The sequence below is a fragment of the Staurois parvus genome, unplaced genomic scaffold (genome assembly GCF_062004578.1).
Source record: "Staurois parvus isolate SC_StPar_1 unplaced genomic scaffold, SC_StPar_1.0 ptg000149l, whole genome shotgun sequence".
NCBI lineage: Eukaryota > Metazoa > Chordata > Amphibia > Anura > Ranidae > Staurois > Staurois parvus.
Genome location: NW_028317945.1, coordinates 6212749 through 6232455, shown reverse-complemented (window position 1 = coordinate 6232455; position 19707 = coordinate 6212749). Strand labels below are relative to the sequence as shown.

At 40.9% G+C, this 19707-nt stretch overlaps 1 protein-coding gene across 2 annotated transcripts in view; it reads left to right on the top strand.

Moving 5' to 3' along the window:
- The window catches only part of NOL12 (nucleolar protein 12), a 58115-nt gene extending 55913 nt beyond the window's left edge, over positions 1-2202 (top strand). For both annotated transcript variants that reach the window (XM_089674279.1, XM_089674280.1), the window contains exons 6-7: positions 548-633; positions 1269-2202. In XM_089674279.1, the coding sequence (XP_089530405.1) occupies positions 548-633; positions 1269-1434 (252 nt within the window). In that variant the 3' untranslated portion in view covers positions 1435-2202. The remainder of the gene's footprint in view (positions 1-547; positions 634-1268) is intronic.
- The last annotated feature ends 17505 nt before the right edge of the window (positions 2203-19707 follow it).

The window sequence follows — 19707 nt, the reverse complement described above, 5'->3', positions numbered from 1 at the left end:
ATAAGCTTTTGATTCATATGAAAGCGGAACTCCACCCAAAAGGGTAAGTTTTGCTTTAACGACTCGACCCCACTCCCCATTAAGGATTGGCACCTTTGGGGAGCGGGGTGGCAGGTACCCACTCCAACTTATGCTCTGACCGCCTAGGTGATTGGAAGCGAAGGTTCTCTTCTGACAGGTCCCAGAAGACTGCAGGACCATTCACAATGTGCAGAGCTGCTCGTGCATGCGCATTGGGCACCTGGCTGTGAAGCCGCAAGCTGTCACTGCCGAGTGCCCACACTTAAGATGCCGGGGACAGAGTAGGTCCGGTGAACCCAGCTGGGATGAGGGGACAGGAGAGTGGCTATTGTGTTTTTTTTTTTTTTTGGGGGGTTTTTTTTTTTTTTAGGTCAGCAGCTGCAGTTTTTGTAGCTCCTGATTTTAATTTTTTTTACAGTAGACCAGAGCTCAGCTTTAGAAAAAGAACATGTCATGTTAACTCTTTCCATCACGTATTATGTGTTTGTAGTAATGCAAAGCCCTGTACTCTGTTATAATTCCTCAGGATGATGATGACAACCAGGAAGATTCTTCAGCCAAACTCACAGCTCCTCTGCCCAAGAAAGCTGGAGACCCACTTCTGTCAAAGAGGTATTTGGGATATAGGGTGCAGTGCTTGGCTGTAGCTCTGTTTTTGGTGAAAGTATAGTTATTTCTGCTAAACATTGCTAAACATTTTGTTTTACTTTGTTTTAACATTTTACACATACCAGTGCTGCTGCTATACATTTTTATTCGTGTGTGTAAATGTGTGTAAATGTATAAACCTTTATTTTATCCCCCCCCCCAAATAGCATATATCGATATATGGCCGTACAGGGTAAAATATGCCTGTATTTGTGGTGCACTGGAGCCACAGCTGCTGCTTAATTCTACCCACAGATGTGCTTTACAGAATCTTCTATTTATGCATAAACACTAAGTACTTGCATTTTAATGCACACGCAAATGAACATATTTCTGCAAACATAGAAATTTACAGTCAAAGAAATATGTGCATATGAGTGTTAATGTGCTTACAGAATATTCTGTAATGCATGTCTATGGTAAGAATTACTCAGCTTCTCCAAATCTTGGGAGCTATAAATGCAGGTATACTTTACTCAGCACAGCCATAACCCCTTCTACATGCCCTTGAGTAAGAGCCTTAACTTGGCAAACATTTTTTATCTTTTGAAATGATGAAATTTGGGTTTATACTGAAATGAGCTTTGTGCTGCCCTCAGAATCTGCAGCCTTACAAAGACATTGCATGCTCGCAGTCAGCGCAAGCCCCAGAAACGGCCGCCTAAGAACGTAGATGTCAAAAAGCAATCAATCCGACCGACTAGACGGACAAGCAAAGCCCAGCGAAGACGACAGACTGGCAAAACTGGAAGGAACAGAGAATAGAAATTTTGAGACAAATACTTTTTCCAAGTTCCAGAAACCTATAAAGTTTTCACCAGCTGTGCCAACCAATGTCAAAACAGTTTACAGTGCACTCTGCACTACCCAGCTTACAACTGTAAAGGAGAAAGATGAGGACATAACTTTTATGGATTGTTTTTTGTTTTTTTTTTCTTTATTTACAAGGAGAAAATGAGATGCTTTTTATACAGTGCCTAATGCTTTCTTTTTTGTTGTAATTGAATGTAACATGTAACATGTAATTCACTTTGTACAGTTTGTTAGAGCACCGAGTTGCTGATGCTGTGCGAGCTTCTTTTCTCATCAAACAACCAATGGGGGATAAGGGGTGGTGACCTCTTGCTTAAAAGGCCCCCACCCTGTGTGTGTATGAAAGAGAAGCTTCTCCAGCATCATGATGCAGGTAATTGAGGAGCATGGAGTGCTGTTGTTAGCTGATATGAACAAGCTTGTGATGTCTATAAACAGATGACCGAAGAGCATTTTTTTCTTGGTTTATTTTGTTAAACTCTTTTAACTGATACAATATTTCGATGTTCACCTAAAAAGTTTGTATCTACCTTATGTTTTAAATGATAGAACAGATGGCAGTGGAGCAGGTGTTTAGGTTGTGTGGGTGCCTTTTATTATAGTCCTTTTCAGTAGGTTTAATAATTCAACCTACTGCATTGCAGGACTTACACATGTTAAATGTTCTCTTTTAAACAATGTGTCACTATTTTGTAAAATAAAATCAATAATTGTAACCAATCACACGTTTCCTTTGCTTGTTCACCTATGCTAAAAAATTGATATCTAGGGATCTGCTTAGTTTGGGGACCGTTTAAAGCGTATCTATACCCAAGACTTTTTTTTTTTACTAAATTTGGATAGCATGAGGAAAGGTTAGAACCCTATGAGATTTTTCCTGTTATGTGGAGCTCCATTAGGAAGAGAAACCTCCTATCACTTCTGTTCTGAGCCCACCCTTTTACCAGACCAGATAAAGGAAATTCCACCATTAAAAGCTGACCAGGGTTCTATCATTCCCCTACTTTGTCTATATAGAAAAAAAGGGGGGGGGGGTGTTTCTCCACTGTGTCTGTCTGTGTTGCTTTTGGAAAGTTTCCCTCACTTCCTGTCCTCAGGACAGCCTTTTTACTGGACAGGAAGTAAGGAATCTATCCAACCTAGCCCGTGACTGCAGTAAAACCTGACAGGACTAATAATATTTCCCCATTATATCCAACACTAAAATTAAAAAAAAAAAAGTTTGGATATAAACACACTTTATTTCCCTGCCATTCTTTTGTATTTTTAATGTGTTCACCAAAAAAATATTGTTTTGAAATGTGATCCTGTTTTTATTTTTTGCCACTTGAAGGGCCAGTTCACAACTGAATCATGTGGTCCGCGTTCCTGTGCGGCGACTCAGTGTTTCTGTGTGATGAGATATTTGCATCATCTCATTTTATTGAGCTGCAGATCGCACCAGACTAAACAAAAGGAGCATATGCACGATTTAAAAAAAAAAAAAGGAAAACACTGCAGCAAATCGCATGGCACTCTAATACCATACAATTTGGTGGCCATAAACGCACTGCATTTGTGATCTGCGTTTGGAGTGTCATTAAGAATATATTGCCACCCACGAAGGCTGTGCATTTTAAGAGCATTGTGGGAAATGGGTGCGGAACACACCTTTCCACAGCGTTCAGGTGTAAACCAGCCCTAATAGCCAGGCGAAATTGTTGCCTGACCTTCTATGGTTTTTTTTTTTTCCTTTTTCCCACATTTATACAAAGAAGCAGAAATGGCTTTATTACTTGCTAAATCTATATACACACTAACTTTTTAATCTTTAATAAAGGATGTCTCTTCCATGTAAAACCTATTGTTCACCCTCTTCTGAAAGCACAGACAGGCACCTGAATGCCTTTTATATTATGAGTCACTTACCTGGAACAAGCATATAGCAAGTGAAGTCAAATGTCCTATCCGCATACTTGTTTTGAGTCGGTTACTCAGATGGTAACTACATAAACACATGAAAGCCAGGCAACTTTCATTTTAAAGGAGATCAACATATTTCTCTCAGTCCAAATTTCCTGTAGGAAGTAGGTTACTTGGCAACTCATTGAATGTATCAAAGTATATTTGTGCTGGTAGATTATCATTGCATTGCATCTATTTTAATTCAGAACTCTGGTCAAGCAGTTAAATGCACAGTTTAATATACTATACACTTGTACATCCAACTGTATGATTTGTGCGGCTCTACCAAACTGTATGTCAGGTAGGTGGCTTATTTTCTGCTTCAGTAAAATTTCCTGAGTCATGTCTCTGTAAAAGATCTGCATGGAAGCATAAATAGATAAGGCTACTACAAAGGTGCAGTTTGTCCTATGTACAGTAACTAAATGTAACTCCTTTAACCACCTTGAAACCAGAGACACTGGCCATTGTCTTAATCCAGGGGTAACTCCCAGTTCTGAGTAAAATGTATACTCCTGTTGCCTTTTGAAAGGCATGTTATGACCTGTCACTGAATTTACATTACACCTTTTATTTAAAAAAAAAAAAGAATTCGCATCTGACCAGATGCATGCACTTCCAAGTATTCAGAGCTTCCTATGCTTGCTTTCCAAAGTCTAAAAGATCTCTTTGTTGGCTTTAAAATCTAGGTTGATCTCATTAGCAATCTTTGAGACTTGCAGGTAATGTCAAAAGTTGACCCAACCCCTCATGCCACTCGTGCTTTACTGCTGGGCCACCACTGTGCTGAGTGGCCTTACTGGCTAATTGGAAGGTTGGAATTGTTAGCATTACCGATTAAATGTTGATGTGTTCATGTATCAGATTAGGCATGAACACTTCTACAGCAGTTAGTTCTACTGATTTGTACTGAATTCTTGAATTAATGCACTGCACCTAAGATGAAGGTAAAGTTCAAGAAAACACTGCTGCAGATTCAAGAACCCAAACTAAACCGCAGTTTTTCCACAGTCCTGTCTCCCAACAGGTTATTCTACCTGGATATATTTGTTTGCTGATTGGGACCTAAAGAAAGGGTGCCCAGCCCTTCTTGGGCTTTGTTGGGACAGAAATCTGCAGTGACATATTTCATCTGTATTGCCATCTGCTGGTTAAATTCAGTGTTTGTAGTTTTTTTTTTTTACAATATAGCAATCATCTCTGGAAACAATTTTATTTTTGTGGTTGGACCAATACCTTCATCTGCAGGATGAAGGCTCCAGTGTTTTCTATGTAAGTTACCTAGCTACCTTAAGGGCGCTTTCAGACTGCTTTGGTGCAGTTTCCCGAAAGCGTTGGTGTAGTGCAGTGTAATTTTTGTTTTTTGTGCAGGTTACCTGCACTTTCCCATAGACTTTTATTAGATTGAGTGTTTTTTGGTGTATTTTTCTGAAAGTGCTCCAAAATCTTGCATGCTGCATCTTTGGTGAGCTTTCAAAAACTGCACCAATAATGCCACTGCTCCCATGCACATCGATGGATCGAGATTATGCTCAGATAAGTATTAGGGGGGCTGGGGGGAGAGGTGTTTTTTTTTTTTTTTGTTTTTGTTTTTTACCTTAATACATTAAGGTAAAAAACCCTCTAGTTTTACAACCACTTTAAGATTTTCACCACTGTGCTTCACAATTGGTATGAATTATCCTCAACTGCTGTCTTCTGTTTGCAATACATTTCTCTACTGTTACTGAGTCCAGACAACTCTATTTTGATTAGCAATCAATAGCTCATTGTTTAGAATGCCTAGTCATTGTTTATATTTTCATCGGAAATTTGTAGTCATGTTCTTGTGTTCTTTTCAGACAACATAGATTTTTTGCTGAGACACCTCCCATACAGGTTAAAGGATAAGTTCATGTTACATATGTATTTAGGGTGGAACATGTAACATGTTACAGCTGCTGCAGACTCTGTAGCCTCTTCCCTCCTGTGCCAACGAGCAGGGGATCTTCTCCCGCTATGCCTGCTGTCACAATTTCAAAAGAACGTGGCTGTGCAAGGCTCCGCCCACATGGCCGTATCATTCATTCGTTTCCTGTGAATATATGCCTACAAGTACCATCAGCAGTTTTGGCTGACAGCTTATGGTTCTTAATGACCTGTGAGGGGGCTGGTGAGTGCTCTCATAGTCCATTGAGTTTCCCGCTGTCAGGTACAGTGAAGGAAATAAGTATTTGAACCCCTGCTGATTTTGAATGTTTGCCCACTCACAAAGAAATGATCAGTCTAAAAATCGAACTGTAGGTGTATTGTAACACTGAGAGACAGAATAGCAACAAAAAATTCAAAAGAAACGCATGTCTAACAAATGACGCACTGATTTGCATGTTCATGAGGGAAATAAGTATTTGATCCCCTATCATTCAGCAGGATTTCTGGCTACCAGGTGTCTTTTCATACAGGTAACAAGCTGAGATTAGAAGCAGTCTCTTAAACGGAGTGCTGCTAATCTCATTTTGTTACCTGTATAAAAGACACCTGTCCGCAGGAGCAATCAAACAATCAGATTCCAAACTCTCCACCATGGCAAAGACCAAACAGCTGTCCAAGGATGTCAGGAACAAGATTGTAGACCTACACAAGGTTGGACTAGGCTACAAAACTATCGCCAAGCAGCTTGGTGAGAAGGGAACAACAGTTTGTGCAATCATTTGCAAATGGAAGAAACACAAAGCAACTGTCAGTTTCCCTAGGTCTGGTGCACCATGCAAGACCTCACCTCGTGGAGTGTCAATGATCATGAGAACAGTGAGGAATCATCCCAGAACTACACGTGAGGATCTTGTCAATGATCTCCAGGCAGCTGGGACCACAGTCACCAAGAAAACAATTGGTAACACACTACGCCGACAAGGATTGAAATCTTGCAGTGCCCGCAAGGTCCCTCTGCTCAAGAAAGCACATGTCCAGGCCCGTCTGAAGTTTTGTACTGAACATCTGAATGATGCACAGAACACAAAGTGTTGTGGTCAGATGAGACCAAAATTGAGCTCTTTAGCATCAACTCAACTTGCCGTGTTTGGAGGAGGAGGAATGCTGCCTATGACCCCAAGAACACCATCCCAACTCTAAAACATGGTGGTGGAAACATTCTGCTTTGGGGGTGTTTTTCTGCTAAGGGGACAGGACATCTGCACCGCATCAAAGGGACGATGGACGGGGCAATGTACCTTCAAATCTTGGGTGAGAACCTTCTTCCCTCAGCCAGGGCATTGAAAATGGGTCATGGATGGGTGTTCCAGCATGACAATGACCCAAAACACACAGCCAAGGCAACAAAGGAGTGGCTCAAGAAGAAGCACATTAAGGTCCTGGAGTGGCCTAACCAGTCTCCAGACCTTAATCCGATTGAAAATCTGTGGAAGGAGCTGAAAGTTCAAGTTGCCAAACGTCAGCCACCAAACCTTAACGACTTGGAGAGGATCTGCCAAGAGGAGTGGGCCAAAATCCCTCTTGAGATGTGTGCAAACCTGGTGGCAAACTACAGGAAACGTCTGACCTCTGTGATTGCCAACAAGGGATTTGCCACCAAGTACTAAGTCATGTTTTGTGAAGGGGATCAAATACTTATTTCCCTCATGAACATGCAAATCAGTGCATCATTTGTTAGACATGCATTTCTTTTGATTTTTTTTTGTTGCTGTTCTGTCTCTGTGTTACAATACACCTACCATAAAATTTTTTAGAGTGATCATTTCTTTGTGAGTGCGCAAACATTCAAAATCATCAGGCGATCAAACGTGTATTTCCTTTACTGTAACAGCCTACCTTGTATGGGCAGGCAGCTATGCAGAGTCTGTAAGAGGCTGAGATGGCTGCTTCAATGCTCTTGTCGGCTCCTTAGAAAAAAATAATGAAGGCACATTTTTTACCACAATAAACTTGTACGTTTTATTATTTTTATTTTTACATAGGTAGTCTGGCAGAAAAAAAGACAAATGTCCATCCAGTTCAACCATAGAAAAAAAAAAAGTTATAATCCTATACCCACAGTTGATCCAGAGGAAGGCAAAAAAAACCCAGCAAAGCATGATCCAATTTGCTCCTGCTGGGAAAAAAAATCCTTTCTGATCCCCCGAGAGGCAACCGGATATTCCCTGGATCAACTTTACCTATAAATGTTAGTATCCAGTTATATTCTGTGTATCCAAGAAAGAATCCAGGTCTTTTTTAAAGAAGTATATACTGCGCTGGCCAGAACCAACTCTTGAGGGAGTCTATTCCACATTTTCACAGCTCTCACTGTGAAGAAACCTTTCCATGTTTGGAGATTAAATTTATTTTCCTCCAGATGTAAATAGTGCCCCCTTGTCCTCTGATGACCTCACGGTGAATAGCTCTACACCGAGTTCACTATATGAACCACTGATGTATTTATACATGTTGATCATATCCCCCCCTTAATCTCCTCTTCTCGAGAGAGAATAAATTCATTATTTCAGAAGGTAAACTTATCCTTTAAAATTGAAGTTGACACCATTCATTTCAATAGAATAGAAAACACCAGCATACATCTGCATACTCTCTAAGGCTGCATTCACACTTGAGTGTTTTGTAGCTTGAAGCTCCAAAAACACTCAAAATTAAAAAAAAAAAAAATTGTTCTCTATGGAGCAGGCTTTTTTTGGAGCTTCTAGCTTCAAGTTACAAAATGCTCAAGTGTGAATGCAGCCTAAGGGAGGTTCTAACCTCATCTGAACTGCCTGATTCTTATTTAATGGATTTAAAGTTGTGTTAAATGTAGGGAGTTGGTCACATCTTTTACTATGTAGTCTACATATCTGCCATCAGCCAAACAATTGCACGCAACACCTTTATTAGAGATTTGCTAATGTTTACAAGAAATGCGGTGTTATAGTATGCTTCATGGCCTTGTCATGGCTAAAAAAACACCCATCATTTCTATGTTATGTAACCTATGCTTGTAAAACTCTATGTAAAATATTTAAAAATCTTTTTTTAGTTGCTGGATACAAAGGCTGCTGCTGCCTATATGAGATCAGCTACAGTGCTTTGAGTAAGTGAATATGGTTCTGCAGATGTATAGGAGTGGGCATTTATTTAATTTAGATGGCTTGGGCCTGTACAGTTACAGGGGTTTGATAGTAAGCAGTAAAGACTTTGCTTAGACTAGTAAATAAAGTGAAGCTTTGCTCACATTGAAAACCCTGTCGTGTGCCAGGAAAATTAAACAATACATACTAGCATATCATTGAAATGTGCAAAGCCTCACCTTATTCACTTTGTTTAGTGAACACTCTCTACTCCTTTAGTGAATGAATACAGAGTTAGAAATGGCAATTGCATCAACATGGCTCTTGCTACTTCTGGGCAGCTGTCCATACTGTAGGACTGGGGGTGCTGCAATAACAGATGAGCTTGGAGGACAGCACAATCATGTATTTGGTGAAGACCGTGGTGGTACGCTTTGCCAAACTCATCTTGGCAACACATCTACATTCATACAGTCAGGTCCATAAATATTGGAACATCGACACAATTCTAACATTTTTGGCTCTATACACCACCACAATGGATTTGAAATGAACAAGATGTGCTTTAACTGCAGACTGTCAGCTTTAATTTAAGGGTATTTACGTCCAAATCAGGTGAACGGTGTAGGAATTACAACAGTTTGCATATGTGCCGCCCACTTGTTAAGGGACCATAAGTATTGGGACAATTGGCTTCTCAGCTGTTCCATGGCCAGGTGTGTGTTATTCCCTGATTATCCCAATTACAATGAGCAGATAAAAGGTCCAGAGTTGATTTCAAGTGTGCTATTTGCATTTGGAATCTGTTGCTGTCAACTCTCAAGATGAGATCCAAAGAGCTGTCACTATCCGTGAAGCAAGCCATCATTAGGCTGAAAAAAACAAAACAAACCCATCAGAAAGATAGCAAAAACAGGCGTGGCCAAAACAACTGTTTTGAACATTCTTAAAAAGAAGGAACGCACCGGTGAGCTCAGCAACACCGGAAGACCACGGAAAACAACTGTGGTGGATGACCGAAGAATTCTTTCCCTGGTGAAAAAAACACCCTTCGCAACAGTTGGCCAGATCAAGAACACTCTCCAGGAGGTAGGTGTATGTGTGTCAAAGTCAACAATCAAGAGAAGACTTCACCAGAGTGAATACAGAGGGTTCACCTCAAGATGTAAACCATTGGTGAGCTTCAAAAACAGGAAGGCCAGATTAGAGTTTGCCAAACGACATCTAAAAAAGCCTTCACAGTTCTGGAACAACATCCTATGGACAGATGAGACCAAGATCAACTTGTACCAGAGTGATGGGAAGAGAAGAGTATGGAGAAGGAAAGGAACTGTTCATGATCCTAAGCATACTGCCTCATCAGTGAAGCATGGTGATGGTAGTGTCATGGCGTGGGCATGTATGGCTGCCAATGGAACTGGTTCTCTTGTATTAATTGATGATGTGACTGCTGACAAAAGCAGCAGGATGAATTCTGAAGTGTTTCGGGCAATATTATCTGCTCATATTCAGCCAAATGCTTCAGAACTCATTGGACGCCGCTTTACAGTGCAGATGGACAATGACCCAAAGCATACTGCAAAAGCAACCAAAGAGTTTTTTAAGGGAAAGAAGTGGAATACTATGCAATGGCCAAGTCAATCACCTGATCTGAATCCGATTGAGCATGCATTTCACCTGCTGAAGACAAAACTGAAGGGAAAATGCCCCAAGAACAAGCAGGAACTGAAGACAGTTGCAGTAGAGGCCTGGCAGAGCATCACCAGGGATGAAACCCAGCGTCTGGTGATGTCTATGCGTTCCAGACTTTAGGCTGTAATTGACTGCAAAGGATTTGCAACCAAGTATTAAAAAGTGAAAGTTTTTGATTTATGATTATTATTCTGTCCCATTACTTTTGGTCCCTTAACAAGTGGGAGGCACATGTGCAAATTGTTGCAATTCATACACCGTTCACCTGATTTGGATGTAAATACCCTCAAATTAAAGCTGACAGTCTGCAGTTAAAGCACATCTTATTCGTTTCATTTCAAATCCATTGTGGTGGTGTATAGAGCCAAAAATTTTAGAATTGTGTCGATGTCCCAATATTTATGGACCTGACTGTATGTAAGCACTTCTATGGCTCCTTTCAGAGTGAGGATACAAAGTCCTCTCACCCCACCACATGTAGGGAGTGAGTACTACAGTCTATGTGGGATGGCAACTTCCAGTATGCATGTTGAGATTGTAGTTTCACAACACTTGTTTTTTTTTATATAGATGCAATATTATGTGTGTGTCGTGAATTTTTACCTTGGTTTACATGTACACAAGAATTCCTGACAAAAGGGGCTTATTAGCACAAGAAAGTTAGACACCAGCTTTCACTATGATCGTAAAGCGGAGTTCCACCCAAAAGGGGAAGTTCCACTTTAAAGACTGGTCCCCTGCTCCCCATTAAGGATTGGCACCTTTGGGGAGCGGGTACCTGAAATTGAAAAGTACCCGCTCCCACTTCCACTGTGATCGCCCAGGCGATGGGAAGCGGAAGTTGTCCTCCTACCCTCCTTCCCTGTAGTCTTCTGAGGCACGTGACAGGTCCCAGAAGACTACTGGGCCATTCTTGAAGTGCAGCTCTATTTGCGCATGTGCGGTGGGCACACGGGTGTGAAGCCACAAGCTGTCACAGCTGGGTGCCCACACTGAAGATGCCTGGAACACAGGACGGCTGGTGAAACGGGCTGCGGGAAAGACACTGGGATTGTGGGACAGGTGAGTAACTGTTTTTTTGAAAGTCAGCAGCTACAGTTTTTGTAGCTGCTGACTTATTTTTTTTACAGTGTGAGTGGATCTCCGGTTTAACATTTCTGGTACTTGCATACTGCAAATACCTTTGGTAGCTGTTATCGTATATCCATATACTGCATACCTGGGTGGGGTGGGGTTAAGTGGTTTATTTTGTAAAATGTTGCATTTGAGAGCATGAGGCTCCATTTAGGCGATTATACAGAATATATACATTGCACATTCCAGCAACAAGAATCTGTGGATTCTTGCAGCTGGACTGAATAGATGAGTGTTAATAGCTGCAGCTGCTGAGTCCATACAATGCAATGATGGTCTATTGGTAACTATAACTGTTTGTGACTGCCTGCGCAGCCAGAGATTACCTGCAATGATCACGGCTGCATGCACACAAAGGGGTTTATTTACTAAAGCTGGAGAGTGAAAAATCAAGCTCATTTCTGCATAGAAACCAATCAGCGTCTAACCTCTCAGCCTGTTCAGTTAAACTTTGGCAAGAACACCTGGAAGCTTATTGGTTTCTATGCAGAAGTGATCCTTATTTTGCACTCTCCAGCTTTAGTAAATAGACACCATAGTGTCAAGTCTGTAGATTCCTGCAGCAAAAAAGGGCGCTGGCTGGGTGGAGCCTTGCTCTTTGTAAAAAGATCTTTGCACCGACGTTTGGTATGATCAACGTTCAATTAGTAAATTGCAACCAATGAATTAACTTGTTTGACTTTTTTTTCATGTCTTTTGACTTGCCTTAGTTCGTGTCTGTCTGCTCAAAACAAATAAGCTGACAGACCAGCCAATGAATGAAAGATACATAATAATTTTCCTATACACACCCTGTTAAGTAGCTCTGTCTCAGTCAAGAATAAGCCCTAATCCCATGTAGGACTACACCCACACACCTACACACATTTGTTTTTTAATCCAAAAGAGTTTTTCTTAGTATTTAAATGGGCATAAAGTAACATCAACGCTGATAAATACGTGCACCCATATTGTACATATTCAGTGAAAGACAGACAAGGTTTCTGCAATATAGCACAAAAAATGTATTACCCACAAATGTCAAGTTATCCAACGCCCATATAACAATAATTGGTTGAAAAAGTATGAAAACCTAAACCAAAAGTGTGCTGTCTGAGTACATTGAACTCAAATACATAAGAGTAAACCAGTAGGTGCTACTTCTAAGCAAGTAGAACATTCTGCCTGCCGCATACCCAAGTTTTCAGTTGTTTTTTTTTCCAGGCAGACTCTGTGGTCATAGATAATTTTATTATATATCTTTTATTTATCTCTGCTTTCCATTGTTGTGAGGTAGGCACTCCAGCTTGGATCCACACCTTAAGCTGGGTACACACTGAGGTTTTTGTTTTCTTTTTCGTTCAACCAGCGGGCTGAATGAAAAAAAAAAAACATGGAATTCTGGCATCTACACAAGTGATATGGATGCAGGAATCTCCCCTGCTGTGTTGTATTCTGACAGCGGGGACTTCAGAATACACTGATCAGTGCGGCAGCGACTGATCAAAGGCTGGTTTTCCAGCAGGACCAATAGAAGCCAGAGTGGGCTACACATGGATCAAAATTTGTCCAGTTTCTGTTGAATTTGAAGATTAATACGCGTGTATCCAGCTTTGGCTTCTTGGCAGTAACGAATACCTCATGCAAACAAGGTGTGCAGATAAATGTTTAATTCTAAAGACTCAGGAGGATGAAGTATGTAGTTGTACTAGGTAACCCATGACATGATGCAAACAGATTATTTGCTTCCAGTAAGCTTGTATCTGTGAGCATGATCAGAGCAGGTGAAAAAAGTGCCCCCTTGACAGTTTGGGTATAACGCATTATAGGACAGTTTATATCTTGCTAACTGAATTGGCATCAAACGGGTACAAACTGAATTTCAGGGAGAATAATGGGTGGCTGGTTAGAACCCATTTACAGCTCTCATCATTAATAGGACCCTAACTAGCCTCCCAGAAAATCTTTCTGTTATAAGCCTGAGCTCATGCTGTGGTGTCCTGGAAGACCATGTAGGACTGTGAAACCTTTTGTATTTGTATGGGATAAGTTCTAACCATAGCGGCAGTGATACCTTGTCTATACAAGAGCTCAGGCTGTGCCACTGTATAAAGTTCAGGCAAAAATTCTCTCACAGTAGAATGTGACTATTAAGCCCCCGAATACCCTTTTTGGATATAGCTATGTCCCATAGCTTGTGGCAATGGATTTTATTACTAAAGATAAATGGTGTTAATTTTGGCATCAAATTTCAATTTAGTTGTAGTCATAGTCTTTTGATTAAAATGCTATTTTAGTTTTAGTCACATTTTAGTCATCTGCAATTGTTTTAGTCTTATGTAGTCGACTAAAATCCAACGAGTTTAGTGAAATTGTAATGCATTACCGAAGCATTTCTTTAGATGTTCCAAACTCATTATATACTCCTGGAGTAAAAAAAAATCTAATGTTATTATTTATGGTATTAAGGTTTGAACAAACTACACAAACACAGATTTAGCTATTACATAACGTCTTTAAGTAAAACCAACTTTTGGTACAAGAATATTGCTTTTTTTTTTTTAACAGAAGTGTAACGTTAAAAAATAAACTCTTTGCCCACGATGCCACCATGCAGTGCACATTTACAGTGCCTTGAAAAAGTTTTCATACCTCTTGAAATTTTCCACATTTTGTCATGTTACAACCAAAAGCGTAAATGTAGTTTATTGGGATTTTATGTGATAGACCAACACAAAGTGGCACATAATTGTGAAGTGGAAGGAAAGTGATAAATGGTGTTCAAAATTTTTTACAAACAAATATCTGAAAAGTGTGGCGTGCATTTGTATTCAGCCCCCTTTACTCTGATACCCCTAACTAAAATCTAGTGGAATCAATTGCCTTAAGAAGTCACCTAATTAGTAAATAGAGTCCAGCTGTGTGTTTAATCTCAGTATAAATACAGCTGTTCTGTGAATCCCTCAGGTTAGAGAAAGTTTGTGAACAAACAACATCATGAAGACCAAGAAACACACCAGACAGGTCAGGGATAAAGTGGTGGGGAAGTTTAAAGCAGGATTAGATTATAAAGCTTTGAACATCTCATGGAGCACTGTTCAATCCATCATTTGAAAATGGAAAGAGTATGGCACAACTGGAAACCTACCAAGACATGGATGTCTACCTAAACTGACAGATCAGAAAGAAAGAGGCGGTGCCCTCTAAGTGCAGTATAAAAGATTTTTAATGGATAAAATATATAGTAATATAGGCCACTCACAAAGCATTGGAAGGTTTAGTGCTTTATAGCCAGCCTGAGGAAGGAGCACGCATGCTCTGAACGCACGCCAACCACCGCCATCACGTGACCGGAAGTGACATCTCGACACCACTGAGGGAATTCTGGAACTCGGAGAACATGCTGGAAGCCAGCACCAGACATCGGAGATCCCCATCCACCTAGAGGCTCCACATTTCTTCACTACCAGTGGATGCTTTTTATATTACAAGCACTAAACCTTCCAATGCTTTGTGAGTGGCCTGTACTACTATACATTTTATCCATTAAAAAGCTTTTATACTGCACTTAGAGGGTGCTGCCTCTTTCTTCCTGATCTTCCACAGGGCCTCTCTAGCTCTTCATTGGCCAGCTGCCTTCTTTCCTTCTTACCTTCCTTCTTGGAGTGTGCCAAATACCCATATTTCCACCTAAACTGACAGGCCGGGCAAGAAGAGCATTATTCAGAGAAGCAGCCAAGAGGCCCATGGTAACTGGAGGAGCTGCAGAGATCCACAGCTCAGTGGGAGAATCTGTCCACAGGACAATTATTAGTTGTGCACTCCACAAATCTGGCCTTTATGGAGGAGTGCCAAGAAATCCCGTTTGCAATTTGTGATAAGCCATGTGGAGAGACAGCAAATGTGGAAGAAGGTGCTCTGGTCAGATGAGACCAAAACTGAACTTTTTGGCCTAAAAGCAAAATGCTATGTGTGGCAGAAAACTAAGTCTTCATGCACACTGGACATTTTTACAGCTGCTGTTTTTGGCCTTTGACGTTTTTATCTACAGCCAGTAAACTCCCCAGCATGTTATGCTATGTGTCCATGCACACATAGACTGTAATTAATGTTTTCAGCAGGGGCACTTTTTGGCTGGAAAAAAAACCCAGAACTAGTGGGTTTCTAGAGGAGTTTTTTTTAGCTGTAAAAACACTCTAATGCTGAAAATCGTGGTAAACCAGCGTTTTTAAAAAAAAAAAAAAATTGGGGGGGGGGGGGGGGGTTAAAAAAAACGCATCATAGTGCATCTGAATGCTAATACAAAAATGCTAAAAAAAAAGCACAATTTTAATGTGACTTTACACAGCTGACGTTACCAGCGTTATTAAAATGCCCAGTGTGCCTTACATGGAGCCTTACACTGCACATAACCCTGAACACACCATCCCCACCGTGAAACATGGTGGTGGCAGCATCATGTTGTGGGGATGCTTTTTATCAGCAGGGACAGGGAAGCTGGTCAGAGTTGATGGGAAGATGGATGAAGCCAAATACAGGGCAATCATGGAAGAAAACCTGTTAGAGTCTGCAATAGACTTGAGGCTGGGTCAAAGGTTCACCTTCCAGCAGGACAATGATCCTAAACATACAGCTAGAGCTATAATGGAATGGTTTATATTAGGGCTAGGCAACCTTAAAGAGGTGAAGATCTGCCTGAACAACATGGGAGAAGTTAGGCTACATTCACAGTAGCTTTGTCAGCAGGCATCAGACAGGCATTTGGGAAGCATTTGTAATGCTTCTCAAATGCCTATGAAAATTCTGCACATGGCAGCACATAGTGCTGTTCACACTGAAGCGTTAGAGTCACTTCACCTTGTGTCGCGGAAAAACTGACGCCTCATGTTGAGTCAGGAGGAGATGAAGCCTCCCATTCAAGTCTATGGTGCCGCTCTTCAAACGCTTGGCAGGCGTTTGCGGGGGCGTTTGCGAAGCGTTAATACCATTTAACTTCATTATAGGCATTTGTGGTGTGGTTATTAACGCTTGGCAAACACCTATCAAACGCCTCAAAACCTTGCATAGGGCGTTTGAGGAGCGTTAAAAACGCTTCCCAAACGCCTGTCTAATGCCTGTCAAACACTATAGGTGCGTTTGGCAAGAGTTAGAAATAAAGTCAAGTGTGAACGAGCCTTAAAAGATCACCAGGTACAGCATTGCCTCCTCACACCTGATTTAAACCTCTAATTCCATAGTACCGTGTCACAATTGTGTGCATTGCACAGCAATCAAGGGTTTAACTCAGGTGATGAAGAGGAAACATATTGCCTCCTCATCACCTGTCAAACGCACTGGGATTGTTTTGCAGAGGAGCATTAGTGCCTACTGCACCTGTGAATGAGCCCTTAGTTGTAATCGGCAGCGGCACCCTAAGGGCTTGTTCACATGTAAAATTAGGGAGTGGTAAAACCATGCGGCTGAATCACGGTTTTACACCCCCCCATCCCTACCCCCTTTAGCTGCTGAGGCAGCAGGCAAAGGTGTACACATGCCGCAGCAGGAATTACACCCCCTTTTTTGCTTTTAGCAGTTGCTACCACCCGCCAACCAAGACCCATTCAAGTAAATGGGCCACTCTGCAAGTGCCCTGCAACTGCATGTTTCTGCAGGGTCCAAGGGCTTAAAGCAGGTGGTGAGAAAGCAACACACACTGCCTATTTAACCCCTTGTTTGCTGTATTGCACAAGGTTGCAGGGCAATTGCAAAGTGGCCTCATTCACTTGAATGGGTCATGCTTGGCTGGTGCTACAGCCACCAACCATGACAGGGCATAGGAGCAGCACTGCAGAGGAGACATCAACTTATGCGGCTCTTGCTCCTTACTACAGCTCCAACTTTACAAATAGTTCTTCTGTATTGCACTCTGATGCTCTGGGATGGTGGGTCAGCAAGCCCAGACTGAGATCTACCAGTCACCTGACCAAGATCGACTGGTAGGTCATGATATACTGGGTGCTGACCTCCAGTTTAGATAAAAGCATATACACGTGTTAGACTTGTCCAGTCAAAGTCTAGACCTAAATCCAATTGAGAATCTGTTGCAAGACTTGAAATTTTGCTAAAGAAGAATGGGCAAAATTTTCACTCTCTAGATGTGCGAAACTGGTAGAGACATACCCAAATAGACTTGCAGTTGTAATTGCAGGGAAAGGTGGTTCTACAAAGTATTGACTCAGGGATGGAATACAAATGCACGCCACACTTTTCAGATATCTATTTGTAAAAAATTTTAAAAACCATTTATCATTTGGCTGGTCTATCACATAAAATCCCAATAAAATACATTACATTTTTGGCTGTAACATGAAAAAATGTGGAAAATTTCACGAGGTATGAATGCTTTTTCAAGGCACTGTACATGAACTTTAACAGTTCGAGTAACTGAACATAACACAACAAAACATTTCAGCAGTTACACGCACAGGCACTGCCTCTGGCACAGCATAATAAACCAATACTCGAAAGCAATGCTCATTTCTACAATAAGAATCCGTTTACCATCAGTTTATTATTTCAACAGTTCTAATTTTCAGATTCAAAGAAAAAGTGCACAGGCTACAATGCCATTAGTGTGTGGATTATAACAACTGCCACTTTTTATCAACTCCTCTCTCTCTCAGCATTCACAATAGAGGTAAATATCACACTAAGAAGACTCCCCCATAGGCAGTACCCCAACATAAGGCTGCCCTATTTGACAGTTACTCATCTATTTTTTATTAGCGTAATATTTACCTGTGTTGTCAAATTTGTCAATGCTAAGAGAGAGGAGTTGATAAAAAGTGGTGGTTGTTATAATTCCACATACTAATGGCATTTGTAGCCTGCGCATTTTTCCTATGAATTTAATTGATAATTAGAATTGTTGAATTATTGATTATTCCTATCGCAAGAAGCACAACTCACAAGTACTAGGTACTTTATGCTTCTTATGTTATAAATATAAATACCTGGAGAATAAAACACTTTTATTTGTTTCGAATCATTTTAGGAAAGCACTTTGTGCCAACATGACCTTTGCTCTATTCCCCCGGTCTCCAAAGAGGTCACCTGTGACACCGAATACCCTCTCTGCAAAGGCTTGTGAAGCTGACATAGCCAACACCTCCAATTCAAAGGGTTTTAGCTGGTGTTAAAAAGTTCACCCTTTGACAGAGTCCGGCATCGGTCACCATCTTGGTATACCCAGGAAGTTCCACACACATGCAGTACACCCATACATCGATGAGGAGGGGGTACTGTTAAACATGTGAGTGGCATTCTTTTACATTTAATAAAAGAGTATTGGTACAAAGAATTACTGCACTATAGAGGATTTTTTTTTTGGCTCACTGTGTTGGTGAGCTATTGTCCTACAGAAACTGCCTGTCTAGGACAATGGGAGCACTATAGGAAATCCACGGCATGAGGATTGTTACCAGCCCATATGATTAAGAATCCAGGGTGATCCTGAAAGCTGTTTGGCCCCTGGGGGTCATCGGGAGGAGGTGAGGAGGCACTTTAGCCACAATAGAAGACGTGTGTTGACACGGTCACGGAATTGCATAGCACCATTGCACATTGCATGAATGCATTTATCACTCATTGTTTGCTTTATGGACTTTGTGATTATTTGAGTGTTTTTGAAGTGTGGACACTTATTTTTTCAATTAGCACTTTTGTCTATCCCCTTTTTAAGGGGTCTACATCATTCTTCATTTTTTATGTGTGTTCACTGTTTTTCAGTTTTTATGTGTGTTCACTGTTTTTGAGTCACTTTACCATTAGTGGCACTATATATATATATATATATATATATATATACACACACACACTTTTACTTTTATTTATTTTGCACCATATTGAATTATTATTTTTGCACTTTTAAGTGTATTTATTTACACCCAGTGGTTTAGTATTTATTGTTGAGTCAGCGCTGCACTATTATTTGTGAACTTGGTGCAAAAGCTCTTCCTTATATTTTCTGATCTGCTGCTCTGTGCTGTTTGGGGAGATCCTCTGCCGGGGTCTTCTGCAGCATTTTGAAAGAAACCAAAAGGCTGACTGCTTTGATGTGGATGGTGTTTCTTCCACTTCCTGTGATTTTTCAATATCCTCTTCTTCCACATCATCTTCAGACAATTCTTGTTTGTGTGTGGGGCAATGTGGATTTTCTTACAACACACTCTGCCTTTTTAAGCAGTTCCTCAATATTAGCATCCACCACATAAACATGAGTTTCACAGACAGAAGGGTTAACAAAACAAGCAGATGCTGCAAGTGAGAACATTTCATCAGTTGGATCTTAGAATGAAGCAAATCACTGGTTGACAATTCCTTTCATTTTCTGTGCAATTGTGGCAAGGTCTTGGTAGATAGTGTTTTGTTTAAAGTCCTCAAGGTGGCTGAGTAGATCAAATCG